Source organism: Osmerus eperlanus, chromosome 14 (genome assembly GCF_963692335.1).
Source record: "Osmerus eperlanus chromosome 14, fOsmEpe2.1, whole genome shotgun sequence".
NCBI classification, from domain to species: Eukaryota; Metazoa; Chordata; class Actinopteri; order Osmeriformes; family Osmeridae; genus Osmerus; species Osmerus eperlanus.
The window spans coordinates 886,346-911,863 of NC_085031.1; the positions used below are offsets into that span (position 1 = coordinate 886,346).

A 25,518-nucleotide genomic window follows, 5' to 3' on the forward strand; every position below is an offset into this window, starting at 1 on the left:
GCAGAGTATAAGACTTTTATCCAGGAGACAAAGCCAGAGCTGATACCAAATTTACGAAGTGCTGTAAATAGGTAATCAAACTCAACACGGTCAAATGTTTTCTGAGCATCAAGGGAAACAACAACCTCCGGGGTGGGTGCTGAATTTGAGTAAATTATATTATAAAGGCGGCGGAGATTTCCAAAGGACTGCCTTCCCTTTATAAAACCTGTTTGATCAGGGTGGATGATTTTGTGTAAGACAGTCTCTAATCGTCGAGCTAGGACTTTAGCAAGAATTTTGTTGTCACAACAAACCAGACTTACCGGCCTGTATGATTCACATAGTTTAGGATCTTTGCCTTTCTTTAAGAGGACTGATATAACTGCCTGCGACATGGTGGGGGGTAATGAACCTAACTGTAGCACCTCTGCATAGACTTTGCACAGCAAAGGTGAAAGTTGCACAGAGAATTTTTTATAAAATTCTATTGGAAAGCCGTCCGGGCCAGGGGCCCTGCCACTGTTCATCAGTGTGATTGCCTGAATAATTTCAATCTCAGATATGTTACCATCGAGGGATGAGGCATCCTCTGAGCTAAGTGCCGGAAGCTGGAGAGACTGAAAAAAATCTGTGGAACCGGAGCTAGTAGGTGTGTCTGAAGAGTATAGGTTTTCGTAAAAATTCCTAAATTGGTTGTTAATAGCCATCTGATCAGAAGTGGAGTTCCCAGTAGATGTGGTGATTTCAGTTATTAGGCCGTCTACTGTGGACTGTCTCAGCTGATGGAAGAGTAATTTACTGGCTCGTTCGCCTTGCTCATAGTGGATCATCCGTGACCTCAGATAGAGACCCTGAATGTGGGCAGATGCCAAAGAGTCATATTCTGTCTGCAGTGCAATGCGTTCCTTATACAGGTCAGAAGATGACGCTTCTGCATGTCTTTGATCAATATCTTTAATCAAATGCACTAGGTCATCCATGCGTTTTGTCCTAACCCTGTTAGTACTAGCAGTGTAAGATATAATTAGGCCACGGAGGTATGCTTTTAAAGCCTCCCATACAGTCCCTATGCTCGTCCCAGACTCCATGTTTGTTTCCAGAAAAACATCAATATTCACAGACACAAATTCTATAAAATCTTCATCCGATAAAAGGCCTGTGTTAAGCCGCCATGCTCGGTGCGGGGGGACAAATTCAGGAAAGCAAAGTTGCATTACCACTGGGCTGTGGTCTGAAATGACTATGCTCTCATATTCAATAGAGTTAAGAATAGGAAGCAGTTTTTCGTCTAGGAGGAAATAATCTATTCTAGAGTATGACTGGTGAGCAGGGGAAAAAAAAGAAAAGGTTTTTGCTGTTGGATTTTTAAATCGCCAAGGATCCACAACCCCATAACTATCAATGAAGGAATTAATAATTTTACCAGAATTCGATAATGGTTTTCAGTTGACAGTTGAGCGGTCGAGGGAGCTATGGATAACACAGTTCCAGTCCCCAGATAAGATTAACTGATGAGTCTGGTAGTACTGAAAGTCTGGTAGTACTGAAAAGAAATGCTTAAAAAAGTCAGCATTGTCCCAGTTGGGGGCATAAACACAAGCCAGCACAACTGGTGTATTGTACAAGCGACCCTGAACAATGACATATCTCCCATTCTTATCAGTTAGTGTTAGACTGGACAAACTGTACCTGTCTGCGGATCAATATTGCAGCCCCTCTACATTTAGCCTGAAATTTAGAATGAAAAATTTGAGAAAAACCATCTCGCTGAAGTCTAGTATGATCTTTCTGGCAGAGGTGTGTCTCTTGCAAATATACAATGTCAGCCTTTAGTTTTTTTAAGTGAGCGAACACTTTACTGCGTTTGACTGGGTGGTTAAGGCCCCTGACATTCCAGCTCACAAGGGTTGTTGCAGCACTACTAAACTGGTATGGCTTTGTCATGGTGGATGACGGTACACAATATGCCTTACTGGGGCAAGGGAGCTGAAGTAGGAGGAGGAGGAGGGGGGAGGGGGGGGAACAAAACTTAAAACAAAAACACTAACATGACACACAATATACAAACTAAAGTCAGAAAACAGTGTAGATTTAGGATTCAGTATGATACTCTGAAACGTATGTCCAGGACCCAAACTGACATAACCCAAATCCTGCCGGTCTCTCCCCCATGGAGAGACTGCATCTAACTCCACGGAACACTCGTATCCCAAAGACAGTTTACCTAGCGAGGCTGAGCTGCACCAGAATCGTATTAAACTTTATCTTAATAGAACGTGTATATTAGCTATATTATTCAGAATTGCAATGTTAATTATTACTAAATAACTTCACTACTATAAAATGATGAAGTAACAAGAGAACGTCAGATAAACAGTGCCCACTGCCAGGCGTAACGTCAGGAAACTTGACCTGAGGGATAATAATAAAAAAGATTGAAAAAAAAAAACATCACGTTTACTGCCAGTAGCTAGATAGCCTTATTCGCTAAGCTAGATAGGCGGGAGCTAACGTCAGCACCAAGGCAGGCTAACAATATTCCTCTAATATAAATTGTTGGCGATATGAGGTTACACTTAGCAGCTAACTGAGCTGCGCAGCACTAGCACCCGGGAGAGTCAGAGCAAAGCCCTTCGCCTTGATCGGATCTGTGAAGCTGTGTCGCTGGCCGTTAGACTTGGTGGTGATTAGCAACACTGCTGGGTACCTCAGCCTGTACTCCACACCGTCACAGTCCCTGAGGATCTTTTTGACATCTCTGAAAGTAGCACGTTGCTTTACCACAGCCTGTGTGTAATCCGGGTGTATACCGATTTTATCACCGTCTGGTGTTGTCAGTCCTTTAGCCTTGGCTGCTTTACGTAGGATCGCCTCCTTTTCCTGAAAGTAATGGCACTTAATCACAAAGGCACGGGGTGGTTCCTCATCTCCTGGGCGTTCGCGTAGGGTCCGGTGTGACCTGTCCAGTGTTGGCGGGCTGTCCAGCCCCAGCGTGACCTTCAGCAACCCTGCAATAAAAGCTACAGGTGTTTTCTTTGCCTCCCGTCCCTCTTTCACTCCAGTGATACGGAGATTGCACCTCCTTGATCTGGCCTCAAGATCCTCATTTTTATCTGACACTGCTTTAACGTCCCTTGTCAGCTGCTTAACTTGCTCCCCCAATTCAGAGATTATGTCTGAGTGGCCATTGCACGCTGACTGCAGGCTCTCCACCGTGCCCTCGAGCGTCCTAGTCCTGCTGCTAACATGCTCAATGCTACTTTTCAGCTCCTCTCTCAGCTGGGAGATTTGCTGTTTCAGTTCCAAGGACATTGTCGTCCATTCTTTTCATCAGGTCGTCCCTTAGGCATCGGATCGCATCTAGAATGGTATCAGATGATTCGCCACTGGTCTCCTGGTCTTGAGCCTTGTTAGCACTAGCGCTGGATTTAGCCTTAGCAGTGGCATTAGCAGTGGCATTAGCAGTGGCGCGTGTTTGTTGAGTTGCCATGTTCAGATGGAAAAACTAAGATAAGGGGCGCAAAAATGTGGTCGAAGTGCTTCCAAAATACGCAGAATTATTTAAAGTGAGACTATAAAAAATTAACAATTCAAAATATAGCCAATATATACAAAATGAACGATTCTGATGAGGAGCTCAAAGGAATGTGACCTCACTCTGCACCGCTCATACCGGACCCCCTTTACAGTTGAATATTAGCTGATATTACATACGTACATTTAACTGATACAAATTCTGCTAATGCTTGCTAGGTACACAGCTGCCGACGCTAGCTAGCTAACGTCAACACAAAATATATATATATAACAAGTGACATTTGTGCATGGACAAGTGAAACGTTAATGTACTTGTCCAAAGGACAAGTGCCTCAAAAAGTTAATGTCGAGCCCTGCACAACCTCCCCCTCTCGTGACCAAAAGGACAAAAGTTGGTCAAACACACTAAGTGCAAATGAGTTGTTGACAGGTGTAAGTTATTCAATCCTCTATAACAACCTTGTAAAATGTACTTTGAGTTTCCAATGACACCTTGAAGTTCAACATTAGGGCAAAAGCTGATTTAGATCATTGTTTGCACCAAGAAAGAAATCCAGGTGTTCAGATGAAGTTCCGATTGCAAAAACATATTTTTGTGTGACAAATGATTGGATACAAAATGGTACATGTGATGTAGTGTTAGTGAATATGCGCAGGATGTTAATGCATAAGCAAATGTCTAGCGAGCCCATATGATGAGCTTGTAGAGTAAAATTAACTTAATCTTTTCTTCAACTTGCCATCTATTTTCCAGCAACAAACTGATTGAGGAAAGAGGGAACACTTGGTTAGATTAGTGGTTTGTACCAGTGTGATGATCCTGTGCTTTACTTCTTGCCCTCATCTTAGATTTCTCTTTCACTTCCTCTGCCCCTCTTTCCCACCCTCCCACCCTCCCTCCCTCACTCACCAGCTGGTCTAGCTTGGTATTGAGATGCGAGTTTTCTAGGCTGCTGGAGTCCAGGGCGGCTGCTAGCTCATCGTTCCGACTCTGAAGTTCATTCATGCATTGAAGATAAGAGGAAGAAAAAAGGAAAGGGGATTGTGGAAGTGACGTAACAAAATGGAACGCAGATCGTTGGACACAGGAGAAGGTTTAAAACTATAAATCATGAATGTGAAAGCAAAAAACACAACATACTGTACTTAAAATTATGATACTGTACATGCTTCAACCAACTAAATAAAAACAAATAAACCCTGAATAGTTGACAGGCATATTTTGGGAATAAACACTTTCAAGAATTAACATGATTTAACACTAGAAGCGCCGGTCATTTGACCAGTGAAGAAAAAAATAATTGTACCAAATTCCAGAACCCTGCTTTCTTGACTCTTCCTAGATATGCGTTTTATCACCCAGTTTTCATGTTCCATGTTTCCATGTTCAAAATCACACCGGAAAAAGCGAATATTTTGGTTTAATTCTGCCATTCTTTCCCCTGCATTTCAAGGCTACAATTCGCGATCTATCAGATGTCGCAAGGGTTCCCTTGCACAAGTCTGTCATTCAGACAAAGGTTATGAAGCCTAAGTAAGGTATGTCTACCAAAATATGTATAGTTTATATATAGTATATAATTACGTGGAAAATTATGAAAAAAAATTAAGTGATATCTATGAAGTGCATTAGCTTCACATTGGCGTTTGTGTGTTCACTGGTAAGGGCAAATCTTTTGTCATGACATAGCGGGAACAATAAATGCAATAAATCCATCCCCCCTCTTCGCTGACCCCACTCAGCAACTGCAGGGATGCGAGGGGCCTGATAACCAATAGGAGGTGATACTCCATTGAAATTATGGGATTGGGTGAGGGAGAGAGGGGGTGAGGAGACAGATTCAGAATGTTTGGTATATAGACTAAACAGTCATTAAATGATGCACCTCATCACAAGAATTACATATAGAATTCCTTCAACAGGGCTTTTATTTTGGCTATTAGCCTTGCCACCCCAGTTGGCAGCTTTGAAGACAAAGAAAAGTTGTGGCTCATCGGACATTTGCGAGAGTTAATTTCTAATATCCGACAGCAAGTGAATGCAGCACGAAACGACTCCATCCACCCTCCCCACACCACCGACCGAAGTTGCTTTTATTTGAACACAAGGAAGGCGCGAAATGACCATAGAAAGGTCCAATTCAAGGAAGCGATCGTCGGCACGGACAGCAGACCACACCGGAGGAATTGGGTGTTAAACAATTATCTATTAATGACTAAGAATAATTAGAAAAGTGCAGGGCTAACGGAGTTAGCTTTAGTTTTCCTGTTGAATCGAGGTTAATAACGTTAACTTGTGAATGCTTTGGGAAAGCAACAACAAAGATGACCGTGGTAAAGTTAGTTTGAAGTTCGATATTCAACAGATATTCGGACGCCCAGTATTGTGTTATTTTAACCGGTGTTTAGCACCGCTACGACCGGCCGCTTAGCAAATGCTTTTGGTTGCCTAAACAACGAGTATGTTTAGGGACCATCAACAAATTACAAAAGTCAATAGCTTTTCAACAACATGACCTAAGAGCGTCAAAATAATGTTAAACTGTTGAAAATGTATGCATTCATGCTGCACAATTCCGATTGCGTCAGTAATTTTTTGGGCCCTACTTGTATGTGTATCTAATGGCTGGTTAAGCACTGTAGGGAGGAGAAGTTGGACAGTTTTTGTCTCATTCCAGTGATTGGCACACCTGGGTGATGGCGTCGGATATTTTTAGTCATTTAGCACACGCCAGATGCGTTATATGCCTGACGCCTGGGACACACTGCCTGCGATCGGCTGCGACGCGCCTGGAAGCGCCTCCTTTTCTTTCGGCGCCCATGTTATCAAATGGGACCGACCACACTGGCTGCGAAGCGCTGCGATTGCCTGCGATCGTTTCGGCAGCTGGTCGAATTTTTTCGCGAGACACTTGCGAAATCGGCTGCAGGATGATGAAATACACCATATTAGTTGATATATTTGAATAAAAAAACATGTTATTAAGATTTTACTCCATTAATTGTAGACTACGGTGAACATTTGTAAAGTTGTAGACTTTATAATTACACAATGTTGGTAACGAACGTCCTTTACATGTGGTTACCCTGATGAAAACGAATGAAAATAAACAGATAGATCTGTTGAGCTAGCATGCCCGTAGTTGTTTTGTTTGTTTGAGAGAAACGAGTTGTCACGCGTTGCACACAACACACAAGCAGACATAGCCTACCGAGAGAGAACCACCAAGTAGATTTCTAAAATCAGCATCAAATGAATTCTCGAAGTTTAAAAGCACAGGGAGTTGTTGTATGTCAGCAACAATTTTACAAGGACAACGTAGATAAGGATCAATGCTGGGAAATAGCCAATACCATGTTTATGTACCATGTCAGCGTAAAGGAAAGCTCAGAGTAGCTGAAAGGCTTGGTGACCGGCGCGGAGAAATGCGCGTCTGGTGTGAACAGCTTTTGCTCAGTCGTAGCCGATCGTAGCTGATCGTGGCGCTGCGCGGCGCGTCCAGGCGCTTCGCAGCCAGTGTGTCCCAGGCGTTAGCATGTTAGATGTATTTCCACTCACATACCCCACAACCAGTGACGTGCGGTGATGTCAGTAAGAGGCTAGGCACTGAGTTTTGAAAGACAGATTACCTCATTACATAATTTTTTAAATAAAATCGAGCTTGGAGAAATTCCTCAACTCCGTGATATCGGCAGACACCGCTGCTGTCATTAGGGGCCAAGCACCTATGTGGCACCTATTGTTTTTGTTAGTTTTATTATTATTATTATTATTATGCATAGCGATTCGTGCGAAGTTTTGAAATTTGCCACACTGATTTGGAACGGTCTCCTGATTATTTATCACCAAGTTTCATGTCGATCCATGAAGCACTATAGCGCCACCAAGGCGTCAAAGTTGGAGGTGTGTTTACGCCCTTTACTTTTGAACCATGAGACCGTTTTTATTAAGTGAGGTTTCATCGGATTCCTTAGACGCAGACGATTCGACTGAACCCTATGGCGTCATTGTCGTCCCGAAGGTTTTTCCGTCATTTGTATTTTAAGAAATGCCAACTTTTTCAAACTCCTCCTAGGCCGTTGCTCCGATTTTCATACAAATTGTAAGAGATCATCTTCAGACCATGCCGACAAAAAGTTATCAAAATGGTAGCGATAAGTCAAACGCGCAAACGATTTTGACAAAGAGCACGCCAAAGCATACGTGAGGCCTTGACTCTGCGACGGTTTACCGTATGGAGACGAAACTTTGGAAATGTCATCGCGAGCATGTCATCCAATCATCTTCCTCCCACAATCACCTTGATGTGTCTGACTGAATTACAGCTGTTTATACTTGGGTCAAATCTGACAACGCTCGCCACGGGAGAAACGGCTTCCTTTTTTTAATTAAGTAACTGAACACAGCATTTTCCAGCAGCGAGAATAGCTCACTGGGATAAGATGGGCTCCTTTGAAACACAAGGTCGTAGGATCGAATCCAGCCACAGGCATCAAGCAAGTCTTGATACCAGATTATCTGTTTAGCGAAGCCAGTTTAATCATAATGGTAACGATAACGTTTCATTGTCAGGGGATTTATAGTCAAGAAGAAGCAGATTTATTGTGCTTTGTAGATATAACGCTGCTACATCTAGCCAGCACATTTGGTCTCAAAATGACATATTTACCAAACGCATCGGCTTATCGTTACAAAACTCGGTATACGTCTTTTGCGCAACGCCGTGAAGGTAATCAAAAGTGTCGGGGTAGCGCCAACGCGTTGCCGAAAAGTAAATTGCGATTTTAAAAAAGCGAATCATTTTTATTAATAGTTTTGCTGTTCTTCTTTAGCTACTGAATCTCCATATCGAATGCTGCTTGGCCCCTTCATTGCTGCTTGCAGCTATATTTTTTACTTTAATTTTGCGGAGATTACGCTTACAATGTAGCTGGTGTAATGACGTTAGCTGCGCAAATGTCCAGTAATATCTCGATTTTAATTGGTCCATGTTTGATACGTAACGTAGGTGATTACTGGCATAACATATTTACGTGCAAAGGCACAGCAGAGTTGTGCTTTTCAACGTACATGTTGAAGAATACAGGATCGAAGTGCGCACGTGAGTTTTTCGCTTGTCGTCTGCAGTGAACGGACAGTAAAAGCACTGCTTATTCAAAAAAAAAATTGTATTTGATTATGCGTAACTGCTACATTTGTAGCAGTCTAAACGTCTAAACAATTGGAATAACACACATTGCATATATAAATCACAAGAATAAACAGTAAAAATACAAATACAAGTTTATGAAATCAAATGATTTAATAAACATTTTTACGTTTGAATTTTGGCAGGGTAGGCAGTGCATACCTTGCCTACCCAGATTGCACGGCACTGCCCACAACTGCTGAACAACGCCGACACACAGTGCGTCTTATCCACCACTCTCTCGCCTGTACTACTGTAACTGAATGGGAAGTTTTCCCAAACTTGCAATCTTAAAAAGGCCGGCGGGTCCTCCATCTCTCGTGTGTCGCCACCACTCGCCATACTCGTCCTTAGTGCTGCTAGCTAGCCTATCTCTGACTCACGGCGGCACCAATCAGAGCTTCAGATTAGATGTCCCTAAAGAACACGAGTATCTAACAGTAGTTCCGCATTACATTAATTAATTTGCACGCAAGTTTTATTTATTTTTATACCGTGTATTCTCCATGTAATTTCATTATTTTTCTAGATCCGCCCCTGTAACTATTCCATCTTCCTGAAACATAACCAAGTCATCCTTGGTATTTACACAAAGCTAACATAATAAAACAATCATTCAACTATATTTTGTACCAAGATGTCCAGAACAATATTTGAACAATCTTAGGAACCAGCCAGAGACCAGTTCACACCTTTGGTAGGTTTGAAGGAAAGAGAGGAAGTTGAGAACCCAGCTTCCCCCAATCAACTTCTGACTTCAGACAGGTCTTCCTCCTAACTCTGAACTGTATTAAACTCTTGAGATGACAATCGATCTCTGACTCCAGCAAAACCAACCATGGCGTAAAGCCATCAGGGCTGCATTTCCCAATAACGATGGATCTTAGTTGTTAAGAGGGTTCTCTACGAGCAAAATAACAAACCATCGTTATTTCTTACGTGCTCGTAAGCCAACAACAATGAAGGCTGCCTCTGGGTGCACATTCTCCAGATCATTGATAATCTCACACTGTTCATCCAAAGCAGTGGCCTTATCTGCCTGGGTGGGATGTAGACTGCACTCATGACGACTGAGGTAAACTCCTGAAGTAGATAGAAGGGTCTGATTTTTAGAGTTAATAGCTCAAGGACATCCGTGGCCCATAGAAAGTTAACCATAACACAGAACCCTCCGCCCCTGCGCTTGCCTGAATCAGCTGTCCTGTCCTGACGGTATATGTTGAATCCCGATGGGGTAACCGCCGTTTCGCAGATCTCCGGGACGAGCCACGTCTCGACGAACTCCAGTACACAGCAGTTCCTGATGTACCGTTGGAATTTGACGCGTGCATTTAGTTCATCCATTTTGTTATCGATGTGCTGAACCTTAGCGAGTAGGATGGATGGGAAAGTAGGTTTGAAGCTCCGTTTCAGAGTTCAGACGAGGACTCCAGCAAGTCAACCTCTTTTTCTCCTCCTCTATCTTGCAGGTAAACAAAGCGGGGGAACAAAGAGCCCGCTGCAGTCCGAGCTCGAGGTCCGGAAAGTGAAATTAAAGTTCGGAAAATAGTCCTTGCCAAGTGACGACCTAATATCCAGCGTACTGAATGAGCACTGCATAATCGACAAAACAACAAGACAAACAAAATGCTAGATAATAGCGGAGTTCTCGTCAGTGCAGCCATACTGCAGGCGCACCGGTGTAGATTTACTTGTGTAATAAATACTGTGTTTTAATTTAACCAATTAAATAACCGTTTTCTGTTTTTCTTTTTGGTGCGGCATTTAATGGAGGGCGGCGTTTATTACACAATGTCAATTTTTGGTGCAGCGTTTATTAGAGGGCGGCGATTAATCGAAGAAATACGGTAACTCTCTAATTTAAACCGTCATACCATTGCTACGATATGAGCCAATGATGTCAAAGACAGAAAGTGGAGGAACCCCTCAGGTTTTACGCAGCGGAGAAAGTAACCCTCCGGTTGCAACAAGTTAAGAGAGTTAGCGTGTTTAGCACTGGTGAAATAAACTTTGAACAGTACTATTGGCATGCAAACCGACTGACGCACGGCTCATTAACTAGCTAGCATCAGCTAGTTTCACATTAGCGTACATTATACTAGAACCATAGAAAAATATTTTTCTGGGGAAGAGCGTGTGACATCCTGCAGCCAATAAATTAAAATGTTCTGAATGTTTAACTACATGCTCTTGTGGTTCTTCCCTTTGGCACTTGTTTTGGTTGTTCACAATATGTGCTTCATGTTTTGGCTACCCGCAATGTTTTTGGGGCTATCTTGTTGTTATCAGTGACCTATGCACTTTGTAAAGCTCTCTCTTGGAAGTCACTTTGGCTAAAAGCGTCTGCTAAATGAATACATGTAAATGAACGATTGAAGGAATATACAATAAACATTGTAATAAAATAATCACAGACTAACAACGCGGAAATTGACAGATTGACGAAGGCAAGTTCATTTTCCAACCTTGCCTTAGCTACATGCAAGAAGCGCCATCCAGCGATCATTACGTGTCAGTAACAACATCCCTGTCTGAAGTCTCCGGGGGATGACCCCCCCTGTCTGCGCTTTAAGTAGGGAAAACAGGCTCAGCGCTTCTAGTGTGAGGGAAAAGTCTTCAAAGTTGCTCCTATCTGGCTGAATTCTATGTTCACAATTATTTTATTGTGTTACCAGAGTTATTTATGAGTTATACAACAAACACGTACTGTACATGCATTAGAATCATGTTTCCTACCTCCAGCTTTTTCTGATTGACTGGCGACGGAGTACTGTCACCATTCACGTAAATTGTAGATGCCTGGAATACCACAAAAACAGAAACTTGATTTGTTAGTTAACTGATATTTTTCCTACAGTTTTAAAGAGCCTGGATCCTTAATTTTTTGATAGTACTGTGGCAATATCATGGCACAGCGTACCTCTGAGAGCAGGCCATTGAGCTGCTGGGAGAGCTGGCGCAGACTCTCTGTGGATGAAAGGGGTCTGGAGAACACACACACAAAAGATATATAAATAACTCAACACTGCAGTAAAACTTATTGTATTGCATCTGGGGGTAACTGATAGCACAGATTAGAGCACAGATTAGAGCTGGGCAAATATGAGGGGCTGAGCGAATCAATGCACTGCGTTCCGCTCTCCAATTATTTATTTTTTGCTTAACATGTCCAAAAATACTAAGTGGCATTCTAAGTGGCAGGTCGCCACAAATAAATCAATGTATGGAACACTGTGTACCACATAGGCTGAGGTCTTACCGCATGGTCTTACCGGTCTTTTCCTGCATGTCCTCTCTCCCTACACTTCCTGTCATTTTTCACTGTCTATCCAATTAAAGCAGAGATGCACTAAGCATATATTGTATTTAAATATCCAGAAATATGGTGTGGTGTAAAACATTGACAATATCGCCCAGCTCTAGTGCACACGATTGTGTTGCTGAAGAGGTCACCCACCTATTTTCCTCTACCAAGCTCTCATTGTCATTGGTGCCAGAGTTACAGTGCTGCCGAGGGGAGAGGAGACAGAAGAACAGAGAGAAAGACTAATGTGGTAATCTGATAGAGTGAAGGGGCATTTAAATATGACACTGAAGCCCATCTGACAGGCCATACAATGCTTGGACCACTGAAATATATAGAACCAGTTAAATATATAGGGATGACAATGTTTTGGTGTGTGTGTGTGTGTGTGATCATACATGGCAACTGAATTCCGGAAACAACAGTGGCAAACAACAAGGCAGCATCAGACAGAGAGAGAGAAGAAGATGTATTTACGCACCTGTAAGTCAGTGTCACAGCTGACACACTCTGAGTTAGAAGCAGGTTTGGTACTAGTGCTAGTAGGGCCAGTGAAAGGGAAGCCAGTGTCCAACCCTGTGCTCGACTCCTCTAGCAGATTGGTGACCGGGGACCCTCTGTTCTCTGTATTAGCATAAGTCTGAAGCAACACACACAGAATGTGATGAAATTAAAAGTATAATGTCTGGGGGGGTAACCTAGAAAATAAGATGAGGTTAGCGGAACTACCTTGCCAACTCATATTTAGACCGAAGGTTGTGTTAACTGAATAAACTCTGCAAATAAAAAACTCCACTATTTATTTAGAGGCAGCTGTTAGTCATGGGGGGGGGGGGGGGGGTTAGGTTTATTCCTGTCATTTTAGAATGAGACGTACAAGACACTCATATAGGTGTGATGGCCAGGTGACCTAATACAGGTGACACACACAATTTGATGTGAAAAGATTACTGAGAGCAGTGTGTATTTGGTCAAAATTTGACTCAAGCTAATACAACTAGTGTTACAATCATTTTTAACCAATCCTGTCAAATTCACCTAAAACTCCTTAACAAGGCATACCCAAAGGAAATCGAAAGCTTTTCTTTAACAGTTTGGAGTACATGTACGGTTGTGGTCTCTTTTGAAAGGTGACACTGAAGTTCTTTTACATGTTGTCAGAATCCCTGTAAGTGCTACTAGTTTTGAGTAATAGAATCTTGAACACAATGAAATCAAATGTTTTTATTGCCGCCTGAATTTGTTTTGCATACAGATGCCTGCAGATGCCTATTAGTGGGAGGTAATAGATGGAAGACATAGTGGGGCCACAGCATGAATCCTTACCTAGTCCAAGTCTAGAATACATAATAAAAATGATATATACCGTATTTCTTCGATTAAACGCTGCAGCGTTTATTACACAATGATCATTTTTGGTGCAGCGTTTATTCCAGGGCAGCGTTTATTCCAGGGTGGCGTTTAATTAGTAAGAGAGATTTAGTGAATTGTAACTGCAGTGTGGCCATAGACAAAGAATAAAGGGATTGGAAGAGGTGAAGGCTAGTGCTCACCATATTAAAGGTGTACTTCCGGGTAATCTCCAGAGCTCTCCCCATCCCACTTTGATCTGTCTGCCAGCATCCAAGGTCTCAAGACAGGCAGCAGGTAGCAGGTCAATCTGACAAATCTTGATAATCCCATATATTTTTTTACATTCAAGTTTCCTGACTTGTTTGTAAGTGGGTTCCTCACCATATGAGAGTGAAATTAGCAACTGTAAGTTTCCTTTGTGACGGAAACCAGTTTAAGCCCAAGCTCCAGTTCTTCAGCCTGGCCTAGGCTGCGGCCCAGGCTGCAGTAGCTACCAGCTACCAGGCCCTGCAGGAGCAGCTAGTCAACATCGGGCAACAAACACCAGGCCAGGCCCAGGCTGCAGTAAGATGCAAATAGCCAGCTACCAGGCCTTGCAGGAACAGCTGGCTATTATCGGGCAGCTGAAGCAGCTAGCCACCAGGCCAGGCCTAGGAGCAGCCAGCCACCACCGGGGAGCAGCCAGCTACCACCGGCAGCCATCTACCCACCACCAGGTAACACCAGCGAGCTGGAAGCAGCTAGCCACCAGGCCGGGCCTAGGAGCAGCAAGCAGCTGGGGAGGATGGCTGGAAGAACAAGAAAGAGGCAAGGCAAGAACAACAAGGGTGATGAACAAGCCCGTGACTACGAAGGAGAGGCCTCCTCTCCGGCTGAAGAGGAGCTGGTCACCATGGTCTCAGTCAGAAAGCTGATCAACCAAATGCTCACACAGCAGAAAGCCCACTATGTGGAGATACTAGACAGACAAACGGACACCTTTAATAAGTTTGTCCGGTTGATTATGGACTCCACCAACAAGCGTCTTGACTATGAACAGGAATGTACAGGAGATCAAGGACAGTATTCATTACACCCAGCGAGAAGTAGATGAGATTAAAGCTAATGTAGCCAAAGTCTCTGGTGACCACAACACCGTTGAAAATGGTATGCGCACAATATGTGACAGTCTTGTCACGTTGGAAAACAAGGCTGACTATCTCGAAAATCGAGAAGAAATAATCAGATTTTTGAAGGGATTGAGGAATCAGCACGGGAGAGCTGGGCTGATACTGAAGGTAAAGTCCGCAACTTAATCTCTGAAAAATTAAAGCTGGATGCTGGAGCCATGCATTTTGAAAGGGCTCAACGCAGTGGAAAGCCAGATCACAGAGCTGACAAGAAGCGTCCCATTGTAGTCAAGTTCTTAAACTGCAAGGACAGAGAGATAATCTTGAGGAGAAGGAACTGAAGAAGACCGCCCCTGGGATTTACATCGAGGACTTTTCCGAGGCTGTACGGCAGAAACGAAGGGATCTTCTGCCTAAAATTAAGGAGGCATGGGATTGAGGGGACATTGCCTACTTAAGATACGATCGCCTTGTGACCCACCCACCTAGGGAGCGAGGGGCTGTGTCGCCCCAGCACTTGTCCTCCGCCCCATCCTGATTGAAGAGTGGTATGTAGGGTTCAGATGAGGACCTTTTGTTTTTTTCTTTAAATGTCTATTAAACTACAGAAAAAAGGTTTAAGTTTGCTCATTTAAACGTCTGTAGTTTAAAAAACAAGGTTCAAGAGCTATGTACCATTTTACACGTAAATGATATTCATATTATGGCTGTGTCTGAGACTCACTTGGAAGAAGCCATAGAGGTTCAAGGTTACAATATATTTAGATTGGACAGAGACAGGTATGGGGGGGGGGGGTACTGCTTTCTACATTCAAAATCATATTCCAGCTAAAATAAGGAAAGATCTAGGTATGGTTGGAGTAAAAGCCTTCTGGCTCCAAGTTCATATCCAACATCTGAAACCTATATTGACATGCTGTTGTTATAGGCCACAATGCTCTAATGCTGAATATCTGAATAACATATGCATAATGCTGGAGAATGAGAATGACAATGATATTTACATTCTTGGTGATATGAATATAGACTGGTTGTCCAGTAATTGTACATTGAAAAGGAAGTTGAGCAATGCAGCCACATTATGCAAGGGAAGTCAGGTGGCTGAGCGGTTAGGGAGTCAGGCTAGTAATCTGAAGGTTACCGGTTCGATTCCCGGCTGTGCCAATGACGTTGTGTCCTTGGGCAAGGCACTTCATCCTACTTGCCTCAGGGGGAATGTCCCTGTACTTACTGTAAGTCGCTCTGGATAAGAGTGTCTGCTAAATGACTAAATGTAAACTTATCTCAAGTCATAGGTGTACCCACAAGAATTAATGCCAATAGGAACGGAATGGTCACGTCAACGTGCATTTATCACTTTTTTACAAATTGTTCTGAAAAATGTTCTAAAGCTGTGTCGGTACCTGTGGGCTTTAGCAACCACAATATTGTTGCTTTAACTGTAAAAACAAAGGTTCCTAAAGCGGGGCCTAAAGTAATTTATAGAAGAACATATAAAACCTTTTTAGTAAATTATTTTATTGCTGATGTAGAACATATTGAGTGGGATACTGTGCTTGAGAAGATGCATGTAAATGCTGCACTGGACTACTTTATTAATTTATTTTCTGCAGTGTGTGATAAACATGCTCCAATTAAGAAGTTCACTGTTAGATCACTTAAAGCACCTTGGCTGGATGAGGAATTGAGAAACTTGATGAGAGAAAGGGACCTAATGAAAAGATCTGCCATTATGTCAGGTAATGTAGCAGATTGGCAAGCTTACCGCTCACTAAGAAATATAATAACTAAAATAAATAGACAAAAGAAAAAATATTACTAGAATTCTAAATTTGAGGAGTGCCATGGAGACAGTAAAAAACTTGAGAGTACTTAATGATGCTATGGGTGGAAGTAAAATGGCCAGAACGCCTTCATTTATTGAACTGAATAAACTTCAATAATTACTTCCTCAGTAAAGTGAACACACTAAGAAACCAAATGCTGCCTATGAGTGGTGGGCTGTCCAAAGCAATAATAAAACATAATATTATGAGTGGTAAGGATTGTGTGTTTGATTTCATGCCAATCAGTGATGGTTAAGATACTTCAAACAATTAAGTGTGATAAACCTTGTGGGTTTGATAATATTGAGGGCAGACTGTTTCAGTTATCAGCTAAATCAATTGCTAAGCCTGTAGGCCATATTTTCAATTTATGTTTTAAGGAATGTGCTTATCCTGATTTGTGGAAAATTGCAAAGGTTACTCCTCTGTCAAAAACAGTAGGGAGCCATTTACAGGTCCAAACAGTAGGCCTATCAGCATCTTACCTGTCTTGAGTAAACTTCTAGAGGGAACTATATTTAAGCAGATCCAGCAATATCTGTCAGAAAACAACATTAACTCTGATCTACAGCATGCATACAAAGCAGGTTACTCTACAAGCACTGCACTGACATGTCTTACTCACGAGTGGTTCAAACAGAATGACATGAAGTCAGTTGTTGGGGTGGTGCTCTTGGATTTCAGCGCAGCCTTTGACATCATAGATCATGAGCTGCTACTCATGAAACTATCGGCATATGGATTCAAAGATTCTGCTATTGATTTTTTGAAAAGCTATTTAGTGAAACTGAACAGGCAACAATGTGTTATGTTCAATGGCTCCCTTTCAAATATTGAGACACTTCAGTGTGGAATTCCTCATGGAAGCTGCCTTGGCCCCCTTCTCTATTCCATGTTTGTAAATGACATGCCATATGTATTAAAAAATGCAGGAACGGGGATTTATGCGGATGACACGACTATGTATGTATCGTCAGAGAGCATTGAACATGTTAATGAGGTGCTTCAACTAGAGTTAAAGCTGGTTTCTGAACGGATCTTGGAAAATAAGCTGTTTTAAAAACTAAATGCATGGTAATAGGTTCTAAATATTCTCTCAGGACAGATCAGAAATTAAGCCTCTCTTGAAAGGGTACTACTATGGAGCAGGTCAAAGAAGTCTAACTTGGGTGTCATTATTGACGAAACACTGTCATGGTCCACTCAGTTAAAAAGGATATGCATGCCAGGCTGTCAGGCTGTCATGGATGAAAGACTGGCATGCAGCCTTATTCTGTTCTTAAATAATGTATATTTCTCACAGAAACCCATCAGTTTGTCTCTACAGCTATCACATGTAAATGAGAGACAGTTTTAATACTAGACAGGCACTAAGTGGTCACTTTACTCTTCCTCTACCCAGAACCAATGCACTTAAGAAAACGGTAATGTACAGAGCTATTGCATACTGGAATGTGCTCCCCTCATATTTGACTCTAACAAGAAATAAATGTGATTTATTTGTACCCATCGTACATTTCTGAAATGAGAAATTGTGCATCGAGTAATAATCGACCAATCGTATTTAAACTTAAAAGCAAACAGCATCATCAACGGCATTTAGAATATGGGTATTAATACTTACATATCAATATAGATGCCAATAGCCTAGCGTCATAACCATTCATACTTTTAGTAACAAAACTTATATCAGGAAAACGGTGAAAAATAAAACAGATCGATCCTTATAAGGATATTATAACGTAACAGGTAGGCTACTAATCTCGATCACGTATCACCAGCGGAGAATCTTTTTCCATCAATGAAAGCAAAAGGACCACTGTAGCCAGCCCGTTTTCCCTCCTTCCTTGATTGTTCCACGAGGGGCCATAGTTTGCTTCTTGCCTCCTTAACTCGGTCTGTCAAGTCTTCGAGAATCTTGATCTTCTTTTGCCTTAAAACTTCAGTGTTTAGCATCAGACCATATCCTGTCTTTGTGTGTGCGGGAGGTGAATTGTACTATGATGCGACGTGAGCCTACATTCGCGTTTTTCTGGCCGAGTCTATGTGCAACATCGACCGTACTTTGAAGCAAATCCCCGATTCCAGGTGACACTTTAGCAAACAAGTCTATCGCAGTCATTTTCACATTTTCCCCTTCCCGTTCAGGAACACCAGAGATCTTGAGATTCCATCTCCTTTTGTATGCATCCAACTCGTCTACCTTGTCACAGAGAGCCTTGTTTTGAGATCCTGCGGCTTTCACTTCTTGCTCCAAGCCTCTCACCTTCCCCTTCATGTCGTCCACCTCCTGACCAGTAAACTCCAGGGAAGATGTGAGCTCACGAATTGAGGTTGTGTTATTTGTCTTTGTCGCAACTTTAAACAGCTTGTAGTTTTACCAGGAACTCATCTTGCCTTTTACCAACCTTTTCAATTGCTGCGAGGATATCAGCATTAGACACGTTAGTGCTATCTGAGTCGCGCCGGCGAGAGTGAGACATCTTTTTAGGTAAAGGGCTGCAAGAGGGGGACTCAAGAGTTGTCAAATCGGACGAGCAAGTCATGTTCCTTTGAGTGTTTGAGATAGTCGTGATCTCTTTTCAGGCTGTCGGGAGTAAAAGACGAATCCATATCTTCTTTCTCCGTAGGGAGTTGTGAAACATTCCTTGACAACGACATTTCAGACATTAGCCAGTAGCTAGCTAAAAAAGTAGTTGCCTGGTGCCTCAGTTGAACGGTGCAAACTCAGAAACAAAAATGTTTTGGGCCTTCCTGGTTCAAAAATCACAATTAGTTAAACAACTTGATCATTAGTAATACATTAGCACGATGTATGTGTTAAATGGGTAAATACGACTTCTGCACAGAAGTTTCCCTCAGTGTTAAAAAGGCATGTTACATTGGCGCCATCTTGGCCCGACCACCAAATTCTCAGACTCATCCTGCCCCTTGACACTAGGGTGACCACCTGTCGCGCTTTGCGTTGTGTCGCACAGCATTTTCACCCCTTGTCCCGCACGTCCCATATTGAAAATGCTGTGCGATACAGCGCAAAGCGGGGCAGGTGGTCACCCTACTTGACACACACGCGAGCTTGGCGAGACGCACACACATCCTTTCTGGAAATTGTGTGCTGACCAAGCCCCCACCCTGTTTTTAGCTCCCGTTTCATTTCGCTTCCAATTGCAGCTCGCCGTTACGAATGTAAATTATTTTTCGGCTGTTAGCCTCAGTCAGACTCGGCTCGCCCACTGGCAGTGTGTAAACAATTTTGTATTTCACTCAATTCTACTCCAAAAACGTCAGGGAGGACTGCTTATTGTAGACAAGGGCCTGCTAAATATACTGATGATACTTTCTCATTTATACTACTGTGTTACTGTATGGGGTCAAGCTTCCAAGACAACAGTCAAACCCATCACATCATTACACAAACAGGCACTGAAAATAATGGATCAGAAACCAACAATGTGGCACCACCAGAAATACAAGCTTTTTAATTTTGATAGTTTTATGAAGTTCGCTTTTCTTAAACTGACTTTTAAATGTTCCAATAATTTAGCTCCAGCCGTACTCTGTCCTTTTGTGACAAAAACAAATACAAGAAGAGTGGCCACTAGGCGGGCAGTGGGTGGCAACTGCATAGTAGAGGTGCGCAAAACCACTTTCGGCCAATCATGTTTTTCAGTGATAGGGACCCATTTATGGAATTATTTACCAACTGAAATAAAAATACAAACCGAACTGAAAACATTCAATAGAAAGGTGAAACACTGGCTGAAAGAAAACCAAACATGTAGCCAGGTTCAGGTCTATAAAGGCAGGAGCACAGTGTGTCTCTGTTGTCCCTGTTGTAATGTATTGCGTTGTTACGTCCCTGTTGTAGTGTATTGTGTTGTTACGTGATGTGCTGTTGTGTGTAATGTGGTCATGAATCTGTGAAATGTTGATATACTAATACATTGCATCTGCTGCATGATTGTGTAACTCACACCATGCAGTAAATTGTATTTGCCTAACTTTTTAGAAAGGTCTGACCAGGGACTGGGGTTGCAAATTAGCCTATTGGCTAAAAACCTTTTATGCAACACATCTACAACATTATCTATGTATGTAATAATGTGCGCTGCATTGTCCCTGACAAATAAACAAATAAATAAAAAAATAAAGATAGCCAGTATATCTGATTTTTCAAGGCGAGCCTGTTTCATTCGTCATATGCCCTGAGACAGCGACCTACGTTAGCCAGGCTAGTTTTGCCAATTTCAGTAAGTCAGGCTATTTAAAGGTCTCCGACAGTCAGAATCACTGTTTACAGGCAAAGGGTGAGCTGGTCTTTTGTCAGATGTGTATATTGACCAGTTTAGAGCTAAATACTCTTGCCAGAGCCTGGAATCGAACCTGTGTTTTGAGTGACTTGGCATGGGTCTCCATCATGTCAACACATTTGGATTCAAGTTCAAGTACTGCCACTGCATTTCACAGTCAAAACTGAAGTCTGTATCAAGTGTAGATGGGAAAAGCTTCATTTTTCACAACTGACATGGACCCTTTCTTCACTTTGACAGGTCTGGAGGGTCATGCAGAGGCCTGCTCAACAGAATGCAACAGAGGATGCTGAGAGCAACACAGACTCCTTGCTGGACTACCCCTCTCTAGCTGGACAGCTTCTCTTCAGCCCTGACCCCAGGACCGCTTCATCCAGCTGGCCTGCCCTGCCTGCCTGCAAGCGCTCCAGAGACAGTCACCCCACAGACTACTGTGTCTACTGGCTCTGCAGATTGCTTTTTTGAGGACATTGATGAAAAAGGACAAATCAACATTTTCTACCTTGATGAAAGTCTAAATGTTTAATCCTTTCCATGTCCCAGCATGCCAAGCTGCTGACTTTGAGTGTCTTAAGTGAGCGGTTAAGAAATCGGGCTAGTAATCTGAAGGTTGCCAGTTCGATTCCCGGCTGTGCCAAATTACGTTGTGTCCTTGGGCAACACACTTCACCCTACTTGCCTCGGGGGAATGTCCCTGTACTTACTGTAAGTCGCTCTGGATAAGAGCGTCTGCTAAATGACTAAATGTCAGTGATGAAACCAGTTCAAGTGATAGACTTTTGACTTGAATCCAATGATTATTCATCTGAATAAAAAACACTCAAGAGAATTACTGCTTCTTGGATGATTTGTGCTCCACATCAGTACATCTCACACATTTGCCTTTGTTTCCATGGGATTCATGGAATTGCTAGTTTCTGCTCCACCATTTCCACCGTAGTGTAATAATAAATATAATTTAGGACAGCAATTAAATTTGTGTCATCCTTTCCCATTACACACATTTAGTCAATGTTCGTAAACTCAACCAATTATTGTCATTTTACCATACTGCTGTTCATATTGAACAGACATCAGTGTTTACTTGGAAAGATTACTGTATATTTCCACTTTTTAATTGTATTTCCATCGTAAGTTTGGTCTTTTATTTCATTTGGAAGTGGTATTAAAAGGTCTTAAAAAGTCGTAAATTTAACTTGTTTATACCTGTAGACACCCTGTGAAGCCCCCACTCCAGAGACAGTTGGTGACAGAGAGATGCAGACATTAAGTTAAACATAGTCATGCCTTAAGAGTAGAGTAAAAAATAGAGACTAAATGTGTAAATTGATGTTGAAACCCAGTGCTCCGGGTTGCTGCATGTCAGTTTAGGCAAAGCCTTTTAACCCTTGTGCTACCTTCGGGTCATTGTGACCCACCGTCGTGTTGCGATAACTTTACCTAACCCTTGTGCTACCTTCGGGTCATTGTGACCCACCGTCGTGTAGCGATACCTTTACCTAATAAAAAAAAAAGTATTATTTTTGTATTAACCCTGCCATCGCCGTGTCGGTGCTACTCTTCCTAATACAAAAACGTAGATACGTAGGGGAGGGTATATCACCAGTTAAAACTAGGAGGAACACTCACGCCACCCTCGGGTCGTCGTGACCCACCCCGCACCCCCACCCCCCTCCCTAACCCTTGTGCTACCTTCGGACGTGACGTCTGGCGTCAGAGAAACCGCAGTCGGACCTGTCTGCCAAGCGGCAGGCCGGGCGGCCCTCGGAATCAGACGGGCGCCGTTGACCTAGATTAAATTGATGAGGTCGGAACAGACAAATGAAATTGATGCGTGTCGCCGACCTCGTCTCGTCCACTTTATTTTTGGTCCAACCGAGGCCTTTGCGATTCGACGATTGGCGATCCCTCTCTGCAGGAGAATCGGCCTGGCGTCAGAGGAACCGCAGTCGGACCTGTCTGCCAAGTGGCAGGTCGGGCCTCGGAACGAGACGGGCGACGTGACGTCTGGCGTCAGAGAAACCGCAGTCGGACCTGTCTGCCAAGCGGCCGTGCGGCGGCTCTCGGAATCAGACGGGCGCCGTTGACCTAGATTAAATTGATAAGGTCGGAACGGCGGGAGACAAATGAAATCGATGCGTGTCGCCGACCTCTTCTCGTCCACTTTATTTTTGGTCCAACCGAGGCCTTTACAATTCGACGATTGGCGATCCCTCTCGGCGGGATAATTGGCCTGGCGTCAAGAGAAACCGCAGTCGGACCTGTCTGCCAAGCGGCAGGTCGGGCCTTGGAACGAGACGGGCGACGTTACGTCTACCCTATGAGAAATGCAATACAAAATGTCTGAAAGGGGTGTATTTATGTAAGTGTCCACATTGCCTCAATATGTTTGTGTCAATAAATCAAATATAATTTTGACTGATGGTTTTTCAAACCTTATTGGCTTCAAGGTGACATTCTGATGTACCATGCGCAATTTTACCTTGAGATGTCAACCATTTCTTAACCTTTGTCCCAAAGCTGACCAAAGCTCATACTCTGCCCTTTCTACTCATGCAATCTCAACAGTTGGTGTTTAGCAGAGAGGATAGAGAGACTGACTTGTGACCTTATGCTCATGAATTCAAATCCCCATTCAGCCTATTGTTGTTGGCCAAACATGAAGTAGTTTTGCTCTCGTTGTCCAACTCTCCATCTTCAACAGTGTACATGTTTATAATATTTTGCCATTTTGCGGAGGAACCCGCATCGCTGCTTGCAGCTATATTTGTATATGTAATTGTCGCAATTACATGTACAATAAGCATGCTTATTGTACATGTTATTTACATGCTGCGCATGTCATGCATGTTCATATTAAGCTAATGTGGTCTGTAAGAGCCAAATATGTAATGGTATTGTGGGGTATGGTTAAGGCTGTACACTGGGTGGCGCTGTTTGGCTCGGCTATATGAGCCAGGGGGAGGGGTAGTGCCAGGTGTTGACCCCGGAAGGGCAAATGGTTTTGACCGCTTAAGGCGGAGTTTGCAACAACTACTCGTGCTGTATGGATGTTTTAATTGTACCAAATCCCTGGAATAGAGGATAATATCTTTAGCCGGCTTCTGGACTCATTGACCCAAGACGAGCAGCAGGTAAAGCCATAGCCGCCTAGCGCGTCGTACCAGAGCCTGGGGTAACACTGCAACATTAGGCTGGCTGTTATATGGTCTTTATTTTCACATTATACTGTGGGTTTAGTTTTCACGGTGGATTTGGAGAAGCTTCAAATAAACCTGTAGCAAGAAAGCCACTTGTGTCTGCAAGTGCTTCAAGGCAATTATAGTACATTTGTGATTTACTTGTGTAATAAATAGTGTTTTAATTTAACCAATTAAATAACCGTTTTCTGATTATTTTGGTGCAGCGTTTAATCGAGGGCGGCGTTTATTACACAATGTTCATTTTTGGTGCAGTGTTTATTCGAGGGCGGGTTTATTTGAGGGCGCTGTTTAATCGAAGAAATACGGTATATATTAATAAAATATTAATTCATTGTGGCATTATATAATAATACCACAATACCGCATCTCTCACTCCCAGTCAGTCACCTCCCTCTGTAGTTCCTGGCTGCCTGCATTCAAGACACCAAGTCATTTTGCGGACACATCATTTGACTGCTAAAGAAGTTAGTTCAGTCTCCCCGCTTACATGTAACTAGTTAATGTTAGCTAAATATAAACGTTAATGTCATTAGTGTTGTCAAAAAAACCACCTCCGCATCGTCCATTATTGGATGATATTTTGCACCTTGTCGGGCATTATCCCACTTATACCATGGTCAATTGCCCACGTTTTTTTTTTTTTTACAAACAATAATTTATGTTTTCATGCGTTTTGCAATAGAAAAATAGTTTAACAGCAAATGGATGCGAGATGATCGCATCAAAGTTGACATATTCTCCAAACAGTAATTATAATTTGACAGTATGTTTAACAACGACTAGCCAGCTATCCAGCCATGTCATTATCCCCAAATCAAATCAAGATTTTTACGAACAAAATTATTATGGGTACTCGATCGGTGGCTAGGGGTGGAACGGTACACTGAAGTCACGGTTTGGTTCATACCGCAGTTCAGACATCACGGTTCGGTACGAGTTCGGTACAACAGAGGGAAAAGCAAAACAAACCAGGTTCCTCTATGAGTGAATACGGGCGCATTGAAGACATGTAAATTCCGATTGCGTCAGTAATTTTTTGGGCCCTATTTGTATGTGTATCTAATGGCTGGTTAAGCACTGTAGGGAGGAGAAGTTGGACAGTTTTTTTTGGTCTCGTTCCAGCCACACCTGGGTGATGGCGTCGGATATTTTAAGTCATTTAGCACACGCGAAAACAGGAATCTGACTTTCTTTGGGTACATGCAAACTTTACAGTAGCATTGATAAAAAAAATCCCCTCCATCATCCATAATAGCCATGTTGATATCCATTAAATATAACCCAAAACAAACTTGTCAACTTCATACAAAAATCGAATGCAAGAGGCCTTTGATGAAAGTGCATGATACTAATGTTTGGGCCATTAACTGTAACTGCATGTATATGCATGTACAATACACTGCATGTCAGGCACAGTAAACACAGATATAATCTTAAATAAACAGAGTCTTGACTTGAAGTGTACATCACCTGCTGAATTAACAGACGAGAACCAAAATGAAATAATTTGATCAAGAGGATGCTGGTGTAATGCTTTACGATTTCTGTCAAAAATATAGGCACACCTGAGGAGCAAGGCAGACGTGCGGTGATGTCAGTAAGAGGCTAGGCACTTGAATGGGAAAATGTGTCCAAACTTTTGACTGGTACTGTACATGTTGAAGAATACAGGATCGAAGTGTGCAAGTAAGTTTTTCGCTTGTCA

General features: G+C 42.6%; 1 protein-coding gene across 5 annotated transcripts in view; it reads right to left on the reverse strand.

Moving 5' to 3' along the window:
• Nucleotides 1-25,518, reverse strand: part of golga2 (golgin A2) — a 134,400-nt gene that overhangs the window by 101,762 nt on the left and 7,120 nt on the right. For 4 of the 5 annotated variants that reach the window (XM_062478460.1, XM_062478458.1, XM_062478457.1 and 1 more), the window contains exons 3-7: nucleotides 12,494-12,652; nucleotides 12,166-12,215; nucleotides 11,629-11,692; nucleotides 11,445-11,507; nucleotides 4,430-4,510 (exon numbers count right to left, since the gene is read on the reverse strand). In XM_062478460.1, the coding sequence (XP_062334444.1) occupies nucleotides 4,430-4,510; nucleotides 11,445-11,507; nucleotides 11,629-11,692; nucleotides 12,166-12,215; nucleotides 12,494-12,652 (417 nt within the window). The remainder of the gene's footprint in view (nucleotides 1-4,429; nucleotides 4,511-11,444; nucleotides 11,508-11,628; nucleotides 11,693-12,165; nucleotides 12,216-12,493; nucleotides 12,653-25,518) is intronic. The other variant, XM_062478459.1, reaches the window with a different exon arrangement.